At 42.7% G+C, this 19,534-nt stretch overlaps 1 protein-coding gene across 1 annotated transcript in view; it reads left to right on the top strand.

Annotated features, from left to right (window-relative positions):
* LOC124616790 (gamma-tubulin complex component 6) overlaps positions 1-1,558 on the top strand; it is a 254,299-nt gene extending 252,741 nt beyond the window's left edge. The window contains exon 17 of the mRNA XM_047145205.1: positions 1,157-1,558. Within this exon, the coding sequence (XP_047001161.1) occupies positions 1,157-1,409 (253 nt within the window). The 3' untranslated portion in view covers positions 1,410-1,558. The remainder of the gene's footprint in view (positions 1-1,156) is intronic.
* Positions 1,559-19,534: the final 17,976 nt, after the last annotated feature.

The following is a 19,534-nucleotide window of genomic DNA, read 5'->3' on the forward strand; positions in this document are numbered from 1 at the left end:
TTACAGGTAACAGGACCTGCAGGACTCATCTCCTAAAAAAAATACAGCTCTTCAATAAACTATGCCATCAACCTGCATCAGACAGTCACATTTGCAGAATGAAATGATAGCGGTTGATGTTTGTGTGGATTTTCTGTTGCTCATATTCTGCATATTGGCATGTTATGGTAGGTGAAAATGGGCTTCCTCTGCACACAGAAAGTTCCATGGCCATTCATTGTTCACTTCCATGTGAGCAAGAAATGCCAAAGCAATTGTTTGTCTTACTGGCAGGTCAGCAGGAAGCAACTCCTGAATATGGTGATTTTGTATGGATAGCAGTGCAGTATGTTTCACAGAATTTTATGCACCATGCTCACAGGCATGTCCAACATTCAGACAATTTCCCATGCACTGCAGGTTTGCACACCACTGCTCGACCCCTCATGCAGTGCTGTGGCCACATTTTCAACAGATGTCAGATCAACTGCTTTCCTCCCCCTGCCACATTGCACTTCAAAAGAACCTGTCTTTTTGAATTTTGTAATCGTTTTGAATTTTGTCATCATTTTATCCAGGCCCTTAGCAGACATCAACCCAATGCCTTTTTTGTACCCTTCAATGTGCAGAACCTCTGCAAGGCTGCGGGCGTACAGTCACTGTTTTGTAAAAGATCTTTACCAGCAGCATATGATCCTTCATGGAGACAGTCATTTGGGCAACTCAGACAGAAACTGAGGAACAACCGTGTGTGGTGCATCTGTTGGTGTGCATATTCCGATGCTTGCAGTGCCATCTATTGGTCATATATCCTCCTCCCCCCCATCACCCCATGATTTTGTTTCCCCCTGCATCAATAATATGGTGCTCAAATTTGATGCCATTCCAAGCAGTCTCTTTCTACAGCATTCTGAAACTTTAATTATGGACACCCTGTATGTTTGGCAAACAAACATGAAGTCAATTTTTATGTAAATTTTTCCATACACCATATCTTGAATGACATAATTCATCCTAAACTCACAGAAATGGAGATTCTTAAGAATATGGCTAAAATATTAATGACAGTGTAAAGATTGGAATGGAAGCTCTGATTGTTTTTCAGATTAATTGACACAGTTTACAGTATTCCAAGACTTGAGTGTCATTTATTATGCATGCTTTCTTACATTTGCAGGTGCCTGCTGTTTGAAAAAACAAAACGAATGATGGATCATCTAATGCGGGTGTTTACACTGATTCTGAAGTTCTGTGAAATGGTGCGCAGTGGCCTTAAGATGGATGATTTACTAAAAACATTTAATGACTATCAGAAGGCTGTCAATTATTGGTTGCATTTTGTTAGCCGTATGGCAGACAGTGGTTTCCAACCACACTTTGCAAATCTTGTGTTAAGCCTCAATGTAAGTGGCTATTATAAGAATGTATAATGCCAACCAGTGAAATGTTTAATAAGACTGTTGTTGCACCCAACTTTGTAGTCTGTTTTTATTCATGACTGTGTATATAAGCTTTTTTGTAACAATTTCGCATTTATGCTTGTAAATAGTTATTACAATTAAACTAAATTTGAAAATAACCTATAACTAAATGTCGAAGCTGTGCTCAGGCACTATGCCAACACATGTGAAGACTGTCTGCAGATTGTTAATGATTTGTGCTCGGTCATGAATATAAATTCAAATTGAGTTGGCAGTCAAAATAAGCATGAGAGACACAAAGAAAAAGAACAGGGATTAGTTTTGCTGCTTTGCGATCCTTGCAATGATATAGAACAACGACTGTATAAATTAGAAACAACTGCCATGTTGGGGAACATTGAGAGAGAGAGAGAGAGAGAGAGAGTAATTGAAAACTCAGTGAGTGGGACAGTTTGACATAGAACATGGCCATGGTGTTGTCAAATCTTGTACTGCCCAGTTGAGTGATAGTTAGGCACAAAGTGGTTCAAACATGAGATTTCGATACATTTTGCTACAGCCAACCTATTTCCAAAGTAACTTCATGTATGAGCCTCTTATAGGCTATCTTGCTAAGGGTATACAGTGAGTACTTCAAAAAAGATAAAGTAACAACATTTGGCCATTGGAGGTAATGTTGTCCATTTTCTTTCAAATAATTAGCCTAGCACAGTGATTTTTCAATAATTTCTTTCATGAACTCATCATACAAGGGTTTGTCTAAGTACCTTATCCCACAGCCCCTTCATTTTATGCATCTTCCAAAGTCTCCATGCCAGTAGTGTGATATGTCTCAGTTCTCACAGGGAACTAGTCATTGACAAACTAGATATTCAACCATTACCATGTGTTGTTGTGACTTTATTTCTCATGAACCATCCTTTAAAAAAAAAAACAAAAAAAAAAAAAAAAAAAAAAAAAAAAAAAAACTCATAGTTCCTCTTTCCATAAGTGTCCAAGTTGCTTCCATGTAGCAAAGGAAAGCCAGCAGTTGTTTGTAGAATTTTATCTTTCTTTATTTTCATGTCATACCCCACAAAAAATATTATATTGATTTACATGTCAAAGTGAAGTTATTCGTTTTTGTTAGAACACCTGTATGCTTACTGACACATCAAAATGCATCCGAGATATTTGAAGTAAGAGGCACAGAATTTTTTATGACATTAATTTGAGAAGTCAGACTTGAAATTATTGGCAAATGCACAAGTTTCAAGTGCTTCTAAATACGTAAGCACTCACTGAACCAGAAAGCATTATTAATCTATTTACTGGTAGTGTTGGTTTTGCCTGTAATGTTTGAAGTCCCCCCCCCCCCCAATTTACCTTGTGAGTGTTCCCTGCTAGTCTTGCCTCAGCATCTTGTGATGAATCCCCACAGAAAACCCCTGTACTCTCCACTGAGGTGGGCAAGCATCTGTAGCCGTGCATTTTGTTTTCAGTAGTAGCCCTGTAAGACTAAAGATACAAACAAAAAAAGACAGGCTGTTTTTTTGTGTGTGTAAAAAAGTTTGAGACTGATTGTTGTTCATACTGTTTTCAAACTGGTCCTCAAGTCATCTTTGGAGGCATTTTGTAGTTGATTGCTTAATAAAAGAAAAGATTTTTCTTGCATTTTAAATCATTGTGAGTTAAATAAATTTAAAGAAATGAAAGATCCAGGCAGTAGTTTGTACAGGTCACCCATAAATCAACAGGACCTGCTGTAAAGAAATCAAGAAAAGTTAAAGTTATAAACTTGCAGAAACATAAATGTCGTGGAAGAAATTTGGAATTGAAAATTGCATAATCCTGAGCAAGAACAGATACTAGTAACTGATAATATAGAGGTCCGATTACACCAAAATTGAACCTAAAAGTGATAGTCATGCTTGCCTCAAAAGTATGTTTTGACCATGAGAACCAGTGAAAGATTAACAAACAGGAAGGAAGTAATTTTGAAAATAATGTGGAAGTAATTGAACCTAGTGATTAAGAAGCTTCTGTGTAATAAATAGTGAATTAGAAGTATATTTCTATTGCACATACAGTTGTAGAAGTGGTAGATTACATGTATTTACAGTAATTAAATATCAAATAGTGATAATGATCATCATCCCACGGTCAATAAACCAAGTACTGTAATATTGTAGTAGATAACAGTCAATATTTTATAGGGAATTCTTACACAAGGTTTCCATCAATTTAGAGGATAAAAGTAACTAAATGCATTGTTATGTTTTACTTGAGCAGCAAACACAGCTAAACCTAATCTCAGTCTCTGTAGTGCCAGCTAAAGCATGTGCCAGAAACATTATTCTTCATTGAGAAACATTTAATAACTGAACCTAGCTCAGTAAAGCTTATATGTCACATACAACTATTTCTTCCATAAAGCAAGTGCCATAAGTCAGGTGTTTTTGATTAAATGTACAGTGAAAAGTCAGATAATCATAATTTTTAATTGAAAAACATGTGTTAAACAATCTGCTTTAACTAAAATATGTTGTCACAATGAAAAGATGTGGGAACTACCGTCATACTGAGATATGGTCAACAGTGTGAGGACTGCTTGTACTTTTTTCATGTTGGCTGCCATAAGGCAGCCATCTTTAGTGGAGATGAGGCCAGCCTTTGGCCCTGTAACCATTGTGTTATTGCTTTGTTATTATGCAGAAGGAGCAGTTGATCTTAAAACTAAAAGCTTATCTCACAGTAACACAGACTGATTTACAGCAATCTTGAGCTGCAGTTAGTGTTGCTATGATTAAGAACAGAGCTAGATGGCTGGAATTTCATAAAATCTGTCATGTCAGGCAAGGGATTTAAGAGAAACTGAAAGTCTGGTACCTTTATTCTCATTGCTCTGGAGACTGGACAAAAGTGTACAGACAACCCATCGAATTCAGGAACAATCTGACAGAAAAAGGAAAAAAATGCAAGCTGAAGCAAGGAGGAGTCGGAGGGTTAAAAAATCAAGGTGGTCCTTCTGGAGTGGGTAGTCGTGGAAGGGAAATGTCCAAGTTAGTAAAAAACTTCCTAATAGGAAACACCAGGTATGGAATGTTTTAAGCCATTTGTGGGGATCAGTGATGTTATCTGTGATTCAGACTCCCTAGGGAAAGGTCTTGATAAAGAAGCTCATGTATAAATCATTAGGGGCACTGGGAGCAGTTCGTACCATAATCACAACTGTGCAATTCAGGACGACATCAGACACATCACTAGGTATGCTCCCCACACAAGTGTGAAGGTTGTGTCACTCTTTAAGAAATACAAGCCCTAGATGAAACTTTATGTTGGACATGTCAGTGCAGAGCTTCAGGAGTTACTCAACAGAGTAGGGTGATCACAAATGGATGTGACTGATTTGCCACCCCTCACACGTCTGCACAGCACACAGTATGGCCTACATTTGAGTGTTTCCAGAAAAAGAGTACATGCACAACTAATTTCCAGAACCATTCAGTTTAACCTGAGGACTTTGTCTCCAGTTAGTGTGACTTTCAATGTTTTCACTATAGTGGCTGGCATAAAAATAAGCGGCCGAAGGTCATTCCACCTTTGTATGGCACTGCAAATTTGTAAAGATTTCAAGTTCACTTTTGATAATTTAAAAAATATAGTTGAAAATGAAAGAGGGGCACTTGCAGAGCAGGATAGGAACACCAAAACTACACTCCTGGAAATTGAAATAAGAACACCGTGAATTCATTGTCCCAGGAAGGGGAAACTTTATTGACACATTCCTGGGGTCAGATACATCACATGATCACACTGACAGAACCACAGGCACATAGACACAGGCAACAGAGCATGCACAATGCCGGCACTAGTACAGTGTATATCCACCTTTCGCAGCAATGCAGGCTGCTATTCTCCCATGGAGACGATCGTAGAGATGCTGGATGTAGTCCTGTGGAACGGCTTGCCATGCCATTTCCACCTGGCGCCTCAGTTGGACCAGCGTTCGTGCTGGACGTGCAGACCGCGTGAGACGACGCTTCATCCAGTCCCAAACATGCTCAATGGGGGACAGATCCGGAGATCTTGCTGGCCAGGGTAGTTGACTTACACCTTCTGGAGCACGTTGGGTGGCACGGGATACATGCGGACGTGCATTGTCCTGTTGGAACAGCACGTTCCCTTGCCGGTCTAGGAATGGTAGAACAATGGGTTCGATGACGGTTTGGATGTACCGTGCACTATTCAGTGTCCCCTCGACGATCACCAGTGGTGTACGGCCAGTGTAGGAGATCACTCCCCACACCATGATGCCGGGTGTTGGCCCTGTGTGCCTCGGTCGTATGCAGTCCTGATTGTGGCGCTCACCTGCACGGCGCCAAACACGCATACGACCATCATTGGCACCAAGGCAGAAGCGACTCTCATCGCTGAAGACGACACGTCTCCATTCGTCCCTCCATTCATGCCTGTCGCGACACCACTGGAGGCGGGCTGCACGATGTTGGGGCGTGAGCGGAAGACGGCCTAACGGTGTGCGGGACCGTAGCCCAGCTTCATGGCGATGGTTGCAAATGGTCCTCGCCGATACCCCAGGAGCAACAGTGTCCCTAATTTGCTGGGAAGTGGCGGTGCGGTCCCCTACGGCACTGCGTAGGATCCTACGGTCTTGGCGTGCATCCGTGCGTCGCTGCGGTCCGGTCCCAGGTCGACGGGCACGTGCACCTTCCGCCGACCACTGGCGACAACATCGATGTACTGTGGAGACCTCACGCCCCACGTGTTGAGCAATTCGGCGGTACGTCCACCCGGCCTCCCGCATGCCCACTATACGCCCTCGCTCAAAGTCCATCAACTGCACATATGGTTCACGTCCACGCTGTCGCGGCATGCTACCAGTGTTAAAGACTGCGATGGAGCTCCATATGCCACGGAAAACTGGCTGACACTGACGGCGGCGGTGCACAAATGCTGCGCATCTAGCGCCATTCGACGGCCAACACCGTGGTTCCTGGTGTGTCCGCTGTGCCGTACGTGTGATCATTGCTTGTACAGACCCCTCTCGCAGTGTCCGGAGCAAGTATGGTGGGTCTGACACACCGGTGTCAATGTGTTCTTTTTTCCATTTCCAGGAGTGTAGTATGCTACAAACGCTTAAAGAGAGTGGAAAATATATGAAATGGAGATTGCAAAGGAAGTGATCAAAAGGAAGACCAATGGATAGATGGCTGAAATTTGTGGAGGAGTGTGTGGAAAAAAAGAGGCAAGAACTGACCTGAGTGAACAGAGAAAGATGGTGGGAAAACAGGATGCTTATGTTCCTGAGTGGGGCTGGAAACAGTGGTGGTGGTGGTGGTGATAAGTAGTTAGCACTACTTGACAAAATGCACAGGTCCTTGTATTTATAATCTGTGAAACTTACTTGGTTATCATGAAAAAAAATTTAAAGTTTTGATTACAACTGGGATGTAAGTGTTACTTTGTATTTCAGCCAGGATGATGCCTTGTGAAATCAAGTTGAAAAAAATTAAGAGAAATTCTGAAGCTTTGTGTTTACCTTCAGGAGCAATCAGATATACAAAATATAAAAGAATATGATGTAAAAATGTAACATGAAGAGTTTTGCCAATATTTGTCAAATATGGTAATAAAATGTGTGTGTGTGCGAGTGGATACCTGTCCTTTTTTCCCCCTAAGGTAAGTCTTTCCACTCGCGGGATTGGAATGACTCCTCACCCTCTCCCTTAAAACCCACATCCTTTCGTCTTTCGCCCTCTTTCCTGATGAGGCAACAGTTTGTTGCGAAAGCTTGAATTTCGTGTGTATGTTTGTGTTTGTTTGTGTGTCTATCGACCTGCCAGAAATTGAAGACTATTCTGAAACAGGCCCTGTGCCTGGCTACTTATCGACCTGGCCAACATCTTGTTCTTGCCCGGATGCCTCTCAATATGGGGTTGGTGCAGTCCTTGCGCACCGTTTTTCTGATGGTTCTGAACAACCCATTGCTTATGCCTCCAAAATGCTCACGGATGCCCAACAAAAATATTCTCAAATTGGAAAGGAAGCTTTAGCCATTGTTTATGCTCTTCATAAGTTTGGGGTTTTTCTCTATGGATCCAAATTTCATCTTGTTACGGACCACAAACCACTTGTTTCCTTGTTTCATCCATCAACGTCACTTCCTGACAAGGCTGCACACTGCCTCCAGTGTTGGGCTCTTTACTTTGTCTCGTTTCAATTATGAAATTCATTTCTGGCTGACAGCTCAACATGTGGATGCCGATGCACTGTCTCGCCTTCCCATGGGTCCTGATCTGGCATTCGATAGGGATGAACTTTTGTGTTTCCACCTGGATGTTGCCGAGCAGCAGGTTGTGGGCGGGTTCCCCATCACCGGGGACCGGCTAGCGGCTGCTACGGGTTCTGACCCTACACTCTCCCGGGTGGGTTTTACGCTGTATTCAGAAGGATTGGCCAGATCGTCCGTCCGCTAAGATTTCTGATCCGTTGCGGAACTACTATGCTTTGCATTACCGCCTCATGGCTAGGGATGGTGTTATCGTCCTTTCCACTGAAAATGCTTCACCATGTTATGGTACCTGCATCTTTGTGTGCTTCGGTCTTGCGCCTCCTTCACCAAGGGCACTGGGGTCTCTCTGTCACAAAATCTCTGGCACGCTGTCATGTGTACTGGCCCGGCATCAACTCTGAAATCGCACACATGGTCGCTGCCTGCGGCCCTTGTGCATCACAGGCCGCCACCCTGAAGTCATCTTTGTCACATTGGCGTTTGCCTGAGAAGCCCTGGGAGCGTATTCATGCTGACTTCGCGGGACCTTTTTTAGGTACTTACTGGCTTCTCGTTATTGATGCCTACGGGTCCTTTCATTGTCCGTTGCACGTCACCTACCACTGTGGCAACCACCAATGCTCTAGCTCACATTTTCTCTTTGGAAGGCCTTCCCTCTACTCTTGTTACTGATAATGGTCCGAAATTTGCCTCTTCCGATTTTGCAGATTTTTGTGCCCGTCACAGCGTCATGCATGTCACAGCCCCTCCGTTCCATCCACAGTCAAACGGTGAGGCTGAACGACTGGTCCGCACATTTAAGGCTCAGATGAGGAAACTCCTGACTTCTTCTGCTGCTGATGATGTGCTTCTCCAATTTCTGGCTTCTTACCGTTTCACCCTCATGGGCGACCACAGCCCGGCTGAGCTCTTACATGGCCAACAGCCCCGCACTATACTTCATCTTCTGCGGCCTTCCACCTCACAGCCGTGAGTGCCTTTGCTTGGCCAGTTCACCGCCGACGACCTTGTATGGGTACAGGGATATGGCAGGTGACCAAAATGGAGTCCTGGCCGCATCTTACAACACCGTGGCCAATGCCTGTATGAAATCCAGACGGACACGGGTGTTGCAGTGTGTCATTCGGACCAGCTTCGGCCTCGTGTGCCGGCAACGCCTGTTCCGGATGCCGCTACATCACCTTCGGCTCTACCTGATGCTTGGGATACTGGAATCTCTCATTACTCACAACGCAGTCCTCTCACAATCATTTCGGTGCCGGCACAAGAACTGACGCCACCAGCAGACGTGCCCATGCAGGAACGAGATGACCATCATCTGTCTGAGACACTCTACTTGCCTCCTTCTCCTACAGACGCGGACACATCACCCACGTCTCCTGTTATAACAACCGGACTTGCCGCAACGGGCAGATTGGTGCACGGGGCCCCAGGAGATTCGACCCCCACGTCTCCTGTCATCTCGACCCGTTATACTTGGGGACACTTCCGTCCGTACAGGAAGCCTCCTCCTCGAGACTTCACGGCCAGTCAAACAACACCTATGGACATTAACAATCTACAGGCCACCTCCATCAAGACCTGTGCAAAAAATTCAAAGGGGGGAAAAGTGTTGTGACTGGCCGATCTTTCAAAGTGCCTCCGCGCAGCACGTCCTCTACATGTGGCGCTGTCTGCCAGCCATGCAGCAGCAGTGTCACCTAAGCGACCAGCCAGCCAGCAGCCGCTAGACTTGGACTCAGTTATGATTTGACTGTTAAAGTGTACTCACATCTTACTCTGTTTACTTGATCTGTGACTGTCATGTATTGCATCTTCCTTGAAATAAAAATGGTTCAAATGGCTCTGAGCACTATGGGACTTAACTGCTGAGGTCATCAGTCCCCTAGAACTTAGAACTACTTAAACCTAACTAACCTAAGGACATCACATACATCCATACCCGAGGCAGGATTCGAACTTGCGACTGCACCGGTCGCACGGTTCCAGACTGTAGCGCCTAGAACCGCTCGGCCTTCCTTGAAATATATTTGTTCAACTTGAAGTTATAACAGTTTTCATGACCATTGATCGTTTTTCTCGATTTTTGGCAGTGTTATCAATGCCAACCCAGTGAGCTAGCACTGTGGTGCAGGCGTTAGTAAATAACTGGATATTGAAGTTTTGGGTACCTGATATCATAGTTATGGATCAGGGCACAAACTTTGTCTCAGATTTAGTGAAACAACTATGCCAATAGTTGCATATACAGAAGTCCATTTCATCTGCGGACTAATGAGAGAACTGAATGCATGCACAAGATAACTGCAAAAATGTTTAGTTTTTATGTTAATTCCAGGCACAATGACTGGGACACATGTCTTTCCTCTGTCTTGTGGACTTATAATTTGAAGGTCCATACTGCAGGGGGTTTATTGGCATTTAAGGTAGTGTATGGCAGGAAGATGCCATCTCCCTTTGAAATTTAGACTCCTAAGTAAGGGCCAGGTGGTGAGTCACTAAGGATGTTTGCCGGAAGAAGATTGATATAATGGCAAAGGGCCTTACTTGCATTTGAGGGACCTGGGTTCAATCCCCACACCAGCCACTAAATTTGGGTTTTCCATAATTTTCTCTACCACCTTGAGCAAATGTAGGGATGAATCAATGAAGTGGCTATGCACACTCCCTCCTCTAGTGATAAAGCTATAACTTTCTGACCTTTTTTGCTAAGAATATTCTTCCTTTGTATGTTCATGGATATTTATATAATGCATAAAAGTTTGAAGTAAATCATTCAAGAACTTTCTGAGATTTTTGGTAACCACATTTCCCCTTCATCTGCCTACATTGACCGAAAAAAAGTCACAACACCAAGAAGTAGTTGTCTACATGAGTAAGAGTTGGCAGGTGTGTTTCTACATCTGAATCCCTACACACCAAAGGAGAAAACAAAGAAATTTTTAACAAAGTACCAAGGAATTTACCAGGTTGCGGAGATGATTCTACTAGTCAATTTGAAGATACAGTTTCCCACAAAAATGTCTGTTGTACACATCAGTCACATAAATCCATTTAAAGGAATGATGGAGGTGATACTGCAGTTATTGGCAACCAGCCAGGAGGAGAAAGTTACAAGGGCTAGAAAGAAAGGAACTGAAATTGGTGACCAATGTACAGTGCATGATGTGCCATATAGTTTCAGATCACATAAATAAGTTGTATTATTGTAATTTGTTGGGGGTTCTTCAGGTTAGTATGTCTGAGAGTGTGTATTTTTATTGCCATAGTGATATTTTTTCCAGAGTTGCTAGTTCTATTCATATTGTTATTATTGGTGTGTGTGTGTGTGTGTGTGTGTGTGCGTGTGTGTGTGTGTGTCTCAGGAGGAGGGAGATGGTGACAGAGTAATGTCTTTCTGCAGGAGGCAATGTTTCATGCTGTAAATGGGCATTATAGTCCCATATTGGTTACACTTAGGGAATTAATGATGGTATTGTGTCAAGCAGAAAAGCAGTATCTTGTGGAGTTACAACATATGGCCAAAGTGTCACAGGAAAATCTGGCACAGTTCTTCCATACGGCTAGGGCTGAGGTGGAAAGAGATGTGGCCATGGTGTGTATAGTAATCTGTGCACCTTTTACCACAAGAACCTTGGAGTTTCAATGCTACACCATTCACCCATATACTGTGAAATGGGGGGGGGGGGGGGGGGGGGGAGGGGGGGATATAGGGGATCTGGGTGGAGGTGAGAACAGAGGAAGTATTGTTAGTCTCAAAGGACAAGCAGACTCATATGGTAATATCATGGGTGAAGACAGCAAGGAGCGCACATGAGAAGGTTATTACCTGTCCAGGTGGTTAGGTACTGACTGATATGCAGACATGTGAAATGAGTTTGTATCTGGGGGAAGTAAATGGGACGAGTTGTGGGAAGAGGCTTCTGCCAGTTCAAAATTACTTTCACAGAATGGTAATGTATTGGTTATACTCGGTATTCACACTGGAATCCATACAGCTGAATTGCTGGAAAGGAGGAAGGTTGGTAGGGTTGAGAAAACTCGAGCTTTGGGAAAGTGAAATGATTATTAATGGCATACCTTGGGAGATAATCAGGATGGACTTTCATCTTCTGGCTGCACTCACACGTGACATTGTCACAGAATACATTGTATTGGCCAGAAGCGTCTCTGACGATACTGATTGCTCAAAATTTAATGTATTTAAGTACATTCAATCCAGAGTGTATGTACTCCTTGAATAAATTAATAGAGTCCTGGCTATGACGCATGGCTTCCTGCTCCGGCGAGAAGACCCTCCAATGTGTGGTGCTTGCGGCGTCCAGGTCACTGTGCGCCACGTTTTATTGGATTGCGTTTTATTTTCTGACCGGCGGGCCACGGCTGACTTGCCAGCGGACCTGCCAACTCTTTTAGGCAACACTCGGATGAATGTGGTTAAAGTTTTAAAGTTCTGTGCCATGTCAAATGTTTTTACAATGATTTTAGGGAGAGGATTTTAATTTGCTCACTGTGTGACAAGCTCGCCCATATTTTATGTAAGTAGCCAGCCAGTGACAATTTCAGTGGCATTCTTGTTGCTGTTTTCCCTTTCCTTTGGTTTTACTTTCTTATATAGCATTTTCTTTCTTTTCCTGCTTTCTTTGCATGTGTGTTTCAGTTTTCTTAGGTCTGTCCACATTCGTTCCTTTTAATGTGTGTCGGGGCGCTGATGACCTCGATGTTGAGCGCCCATGAACCCCAACACACACACACACACACACACACACACACACACACACACACACACACATAATAGAGTCCTGGAAAGGGAGACTTTTGATGTAATAAATGTGGCAGCATCTACACCATTTTCAGGAACAGCTGCAGCAGCACAAAATGTTAGCAGAAAGCGTATCGGCCACCAATTGTGGCATGTTTCTAGTAGGCTTTTGCATACTGTACTTCTGGGTCAAATGCAAGCAGGTACAGGTTGTAGATGTGCCAACACAGCAATTATTGGTAGAATTATTGACTGACACTGATGTAATTAATATCTAAGAGTATAAAAGGGGTAGATGGTAGATAGTTGGGGGGGGGGGAGGGGGGAATAAAAGTGTGGGGAAAAGGTCCATGTTGGAGCACTACTTTGTGAATTGGGTGGGTTGTCCTCAATATGTAAATTATTATAATTAAGGTAGTTTAGTGGGAGCCTGATATTAAAGATTTGGGACAAATCTTCTCAGAAGTGAGGATGGATGCTGCACCACAAATAAGTATAGACTTGGATTTGGGAAATTCTTGAAAATTTTACACAGTTATGGCTGGAAGGTAGAAGTTAAGGGACCAATGGACACATCAGTTAGCAGGCACTGGCAATTTTGTTATTAAGCAAACAGTTCTGTGAGGTAGGTTTATGACACCTCATGCAGGTGAGGAAACACAGCCTTGCAGACACTATAAGTAAGTGTGGAGACAGGTATGAGCACACAGGTGCAACACAGGGCACTGACATGCTATAAAAATGTGTACATTGCAGTTAAACAGCACCTAGTAACGTGTATGTAAGGGCTGAAGTGGGATGAAAAATGTTGACATTATAATTATCACGGGACACTCCACTCACCCTATCTGGAGGGACTATATCAGAAGCATAGGAAAAGGAGTATAAATAAGGGAGCTCACGGGCTCAGGAAAGCTGTCACGTCACCACTTTGTTGGTATCTGGAACCAGGGAGAATGACGATTGTTTAAATTGCAGGCCAACCACGATGACCACCTAGTGATGAATTTCAGCAGCCAGCTGGATCAGTCTCCAAGCTCAGCAGTATGGATGCACCACAGCCATGGTGAGGCAGGTCTAAAACTTGGTGCTGCACAGGTAAGGGGAGTAAGGGGGCATCCAGTCTCTGCTCACTGGGTGACGTCGTCTGATGGACTGCAAGCTGCCGTCTGTAAGGGCAGAGCCGGCGAGCAAACTCACAGTCTCTCAGGTCCAAGGCTGTCCTCAATCATAGACTGAGCCACCTTGAGCAGGTGGCTGGAGCTGCTGAGGCTCTACTATAATGATGGCTGTTGACTGTTACCCTTCGGTGCTCTAAGTGGTGATCTGAATCTATTGTCAGAGTGAAGTTTGACACTGCCAAAGTGAAGTTTGACACTGCCAGAGTGAAGTTTGACACTGCCACAGTGAAGTTTGACACAGTCCATAATAATAATAATAATAATAATAATAATGCATTCACTGTCCATTTAATCATTGGAAACATTCACCAAATTACAGAATGATTTCCTGGATGTGAAATTTAGATAAAACTTGGCACATTTTATGGCCAGTGATTTGTGCAGACTCATCTGTGTACTTTGTGTAGTATTGTTAGGCACAATTCTTGGCTAAATCATGACCTTCCACAGATTGACTGAAATGGCTTCTGAGAAACTTCTTATAAAGATTTACAATAACTTGACTTTCATTCAGCTATTGTTGTTTGCTCTCTTTTTACAAATTACAATTAAAGATTTCCATTTCTGAATAACTGAATAGTGAAAGAAGATTTGTTGAGCTAATGTCTTTTAGATACAATGATAATTTCTATTAAATTATGCTGTTTAGTTTGCCAAAATTTGGGAGTCTATTTCAGTAACAATGTTTTGCATAAAAGTGCTAATTGCTCTGAAACTGAATGAATGCAAGTCTTTCTAACATGTTATCATCATTAGCTGTATAAGCACTTCATTTATTTACACTCCTGGAAAATGAAATATGAACATATTGGCGCAAGTGAATAAGACTCACCATACTTGCACTAAACATTACGAGAGGGTGGTGCATGCGATGATCAAATGCGCAGCACTGCAGACACACCAGGAACCACGTTATTGGGTGTGGGATGTTGCTAGCTGTGCAGCAGTTGGTCACCACCAGAGCCAATGGCAGCCAGTTTGCCCTGGCATAGGGGGCTCCATCTGTGTCTGCAACATTGTTAGCATGCCCCGACAGTGCGTATGTGAACTGTCTGTGCAATTGATGGAGTTTGAGTGAGGGCGTCTAGTGGGCCTGAGGGAGTCTGGGTGGACGTACCATAGAATTGGGCCACACATGGGGCATGAGGTCTCTAAAAGGCATCGATGTTGTTGCCAGTGTTCAGCAGAAGGTGCACATGCCCATCGACCTCAGTCTGGACAGCGGCGACACACAGTTGCACGCCATGACTGTCGCATCCTATGAAGTGCCATATTGGGCCACACAGTCACTTCGCAACAGCTTAGGGCACCGTTGCTCCAGAGGTATCAGCAAGAACCACTAACAACTTTCTCCATGAAGCAGAGTTATGGCCCCACATAACATTAGGGTGTCTTCAGCTCATGCCGCAGCATCATTCAGCCTGCCTCCAGTGGTGTCACGATAAGCATTTATGGAAGGACAAATGGAGACTTGTCATCTTCAGTGATGAGAGTCACTTCTGCCTTGGTGCCAATGATGGCCATAAACATGTGTGGCGTCATGCAGATGAGTGTGAAAATCAAGAGTGCATACGACAGAGGCATACACAGCCAACACCCGGCATCATGGTGTGGGGGGCAATATCCTGTACTCCTCTGGTGATCGTTGAGGGAACATTGAACAGTGCACAGTACATTAAAATTATCATCCAACGCATCATGCTACTGTTCATGGACCGGCAAGGTGATGTGCTTTTCCAACAGGTCAGTGCACATCTACATGTATCCCGTAATACCCAATGTGCTCTTGAATGTGTACATCAACTACCATGGCCAGCACAAACCCCAGATCTGTCCCCCATTGAGCATGTTTGGAACAGGATGAAATCTCATCTTTTGCGGTCTGCATGTTCAGCATAAACTCTGGCCGAACTGAGGCACTAGGGGAAATTGCATGGCAGGCCATTGTGCAGGACTACAGTCAGCACATCTAAGATCATCTCCATGGAAGAATTGCAGCCTGCATTGCTGCAAAAGGAGGGCATACACAGTACTAGCACTGACACTGTGCATACTCTATTGACTGTACTCACATGCGTCTGGCTCTGTCTGTGTGATCGTGAGTTGTATATGTCCTCAAGAACGTGTCAGTAAAATTTACTGCTTCTTGGGCAATGAATGCATGATGTTCATTTTTTATTTTCCAGGAGTGTATGTAAAATTTTGATGTATTTTGTCAAGAAGTTAACGATCAGGTATTTGTTTACACATGGACAATGATAACAAAGTTTGAAATTACTGGTATTTATAATTAGCACAATTTTTAGGCAAGTTTGTCCCACCAATGGATTCTAACTAACCAAACGAATGTTATAGATAATAAAGTTATGTCGAATAAGCCCTGAGTTAGTATTCATGATTTTTGGTACTGCACATATGTCATATAAGTGATCATATCGATGATATTTGGAAAAAATAGAACAAAATGAAATAAACAAACAAAAATTTTGGCTGCAAGAAAGACATAATAGCTCGATGGAATTCACTTGTTTTGTTACAAGGTCAACACAATATTTGTGCTCTTCGTCATGACAGCTTATTTTATGGCTTTCATTCATGAGTATCATTTGCTGAGATGGATAGGTAGGGGTGCACATCACTCACCTGGCATGGTATGCAACACCACAGAAGCTACCAAGGCAGATGATCAATGAAGAAAACTTGATGCTGTACCACCAACTGAACAGTGAGGCAGTGTCCAGGAATGGGTGACCTCATCATAAGTGCGATGTAACTTTCCATTAAATTATGAGAGGCATTCAATAAGTAAAGTGAAACATTTTTTTCTGAAAACAGATTGGTTTTATTCAGTATTCCGATACACAATATTCTGGTTCAAATCGCTATTTTTTAACATAATCTGCATACAATGCAGTGGCCTTACACCGCCTTACCGGGAGGGCTTGTATGCCCTCATGGTACTACTCTACTAGTTGACATTGGAGCCAGCATCTTGCTGCATCTATAACCTTCCCATCTATGTACCGTTTCCAGGTGAGTGCATCCTTCATTGGGCCACCACAGACGGAATTAGGAAGGAACAAGATTCAGGCTATAGGACCATAGTCCCATGAAGTTTTGTGAGGTCCTCGCAAGTGCGCAAACTTGTGTGAGGCTTTGCATTGTCATGGAAAGGGAGAAATTCATTTGCTTTTTTATGGAAGTTCATTTGCATTTTTATGGAGATGAACATGCTGAAGTTTCTTCAGTTTCCTGAGGGTAGTGCAATACACTTCAGAGTTGATCATTGCACCATGAGGGATGACATCAAACAGAATAACCCCTTCAGAGTCCCAGAAGACCATCACCATGACTTTAACGACTGAGGATGTGGCTTTGAACACGTTCTTCAGAGGAGAGATGATGTGGCATCAACCCATGGACTGCCATTTTTTTTGTTTCCAGTTCGAAATGATGAACCCCAGTTTCATCACCTGGGACAATGTTCGACAAAAAATTGTCATGATGAGCCTTGTAATAGGCAAGTAACTCCACACAGATGGTCCTTCATTGCTCCTTATGGTCTTCTGTTAGGCGGTGAGGAACCCAGTGGACACACACCTTTCAGCAGCCCAACTGATGGATGAGTGTTTCAGCACTACCAAAAAAATGTCCAGTTGAGCAGTGAAGTGTATGATTATGATCCATTGATCATCTTGAATGAGAGTGTTTGCATGTTCCAGTTCCAACAATGCAGAAGTCACAGCTGTGTGTGGCCAGTCAGCACATGGTAGACTGGACAGGTTAGCATGACCTCATTGTGATGATGACGGACTCGTTGTGCTTTTGCTCACTGCCAGGTTTCTGTAAGACATTCTGCAAGCACCTATGAATATCTGCAGTGCTCTGGTTTCCTGCCAAAATAAACTCAATGACAGCTCCCTGCTTGGAGTGCACCTCCATTACAGATGCCATTTTGAAGGCTACGTATAGCACCACCACCTATCAGAACTTCATGAAACTATACGGGCTGAAGCAGGAATATCCTATGATGTCCCACAACAAATTCTGCATTTTTTCAACTGAAACTGGGTGAGAAAATAAATGTGTTGCATTACTTACAGAATGCTTCTCATATTTATCTGCCCCAAGTCATCACTCCAAGCCTTTGAACAACAAAGACTAAATATTGACTTCCAGCAAAACAGAGGAAAAATGTCATGACTGGTGTTCCTGCACTCTATCAACCATTTCACTTAATTTTATAAAGATACAGGAATCTATCAGGAGGATTTCTGATAAAAACATTCAGCCTCTTTTAGCAGTATGGCTGTCTCCATACACCTCCAGAAGACATCAACCAAGCAATTGCAGAGCATTTTGGAATGAATACTCGTACTTACAACTAAAATCCAGCATTCTGCTACTATCCTGCAAATATGGAAAGAAATGAATTGGACTTCTGAGTAACATAACTCCCCTTCTCCATGTGGGAGATGAAATGGACCCTTTCCGAAGTTTGTGAAATTGCACCCAGTCACAAGCAAATCCAGTGTCATTTTCAAATTATATCAAAGCAAATCCTATAATGTTTCTATTCAGTACAGCACTCATGACAATTTCCCACCCTGTGAAACTAGGCAATTTTTGACACCTCTCCTCAAACCTGCATAGGAACAAACATACCACAGTCATTACAGAAGCACTACCTTCATGAGCTGTATGAGAAAAAGTGTGGCTTGGAAGGTCAGCCATCATCTGATCTAGACATCAGAAATCGGACAGCTCCTTAGCCACTCTCAGTATGGATTTTAGGGGAAGTCAGTCCATTGTTAAAACCTGACTCTGCCTGAGGAAGCTATATAGCAACTTTTACTCTATATGGATATTATTTACCATAGAGTGTGCAACACTGCTTGGGGCAAAATATTCTAGGGCATTTCCAATAACATGGCCATCTGTCCATATTCGCTTGGTCCTTCTTATCACAATACTTTGTGAAGTATCAAGCTAGTGAAGAGATAATGGTGCCCCAATTTAAATATTATCCTCTTTGCCATCACCATAAACAGTATAATTCCCTCAGTAAAGAGACCTGCTCCTTATTTATTTTAGATGATTTTGCAGTTTTTTGTTCCTTCTCCAATGTTGCACCAAGATCTCACCAGTTACAGCTTATGAAGTCACTGTTTTTGCATCTTGATCAATAAAGGCCAACAACAATCTCTGTGAGGTGTGTCAATGTGTGGTTAAGCACCACTGAGCTCAACAATGAGTTTTATAATTCCTCATTTTTCAGTGCACACCAGAGCATCAGTTGTTAAAGATACATAATAAAGCCCAAAGATAAAATTGCAATATTAAAAGAAGAAGACATTATGTGATCATCAAAGAACATCAGGCTGTTGTTAAGTGTTGCTGGTACATCAGTGGTATTGTTTCTTTGATTATACTCGTAGATGCAGAGGATAAACATTCAAATTTAGACAGTGTCTGAAGTGGTGACAAGGATACATTACCCAAAAATCTGTGCCACTTTGCATACAAAACTAAATAACCATTCAACATAGGTATTTTTCACTACAAAACTAGAGCAATCTACAGTAATCAAATACTCCATATGTATTATGCATTTACTCTGTTACATAGCACTGTGCAAAAAGAGAAGATGGAAAACATTTGAATGTAAAATTTGATATGGAATAATTTTTTGTGTGTTTCAGTGGTGGTTATGAATGACCTTCATAATTTTTATGAATATAGTACTTGCTAATACTTTCAATGACATTGGTACATAAAACTTGTCATTATCGTGATTTTTGCTCAATGCTATGTAACATAGTAAACACATAATATGTGTGGAGTATTTGATTACTGTAGATTTCTCTAGTTTAGGAATGAAAAATACCTATGTTTAGGG

Source organism: Schistocerca americana, chromosome 5 (assembly GCF_021461395.2).
Source record: "Schistocerca americana isolate TAMUIC-IGC-003095 chromosome 5, iqSchAmer2.1, whole genome shotgun sequence".
NCBI lineage: Eukaryota > Metazoa > Arthropoda > Insecta > Orthoptera > Acrididae > Schistocerca > Schistocerca americana.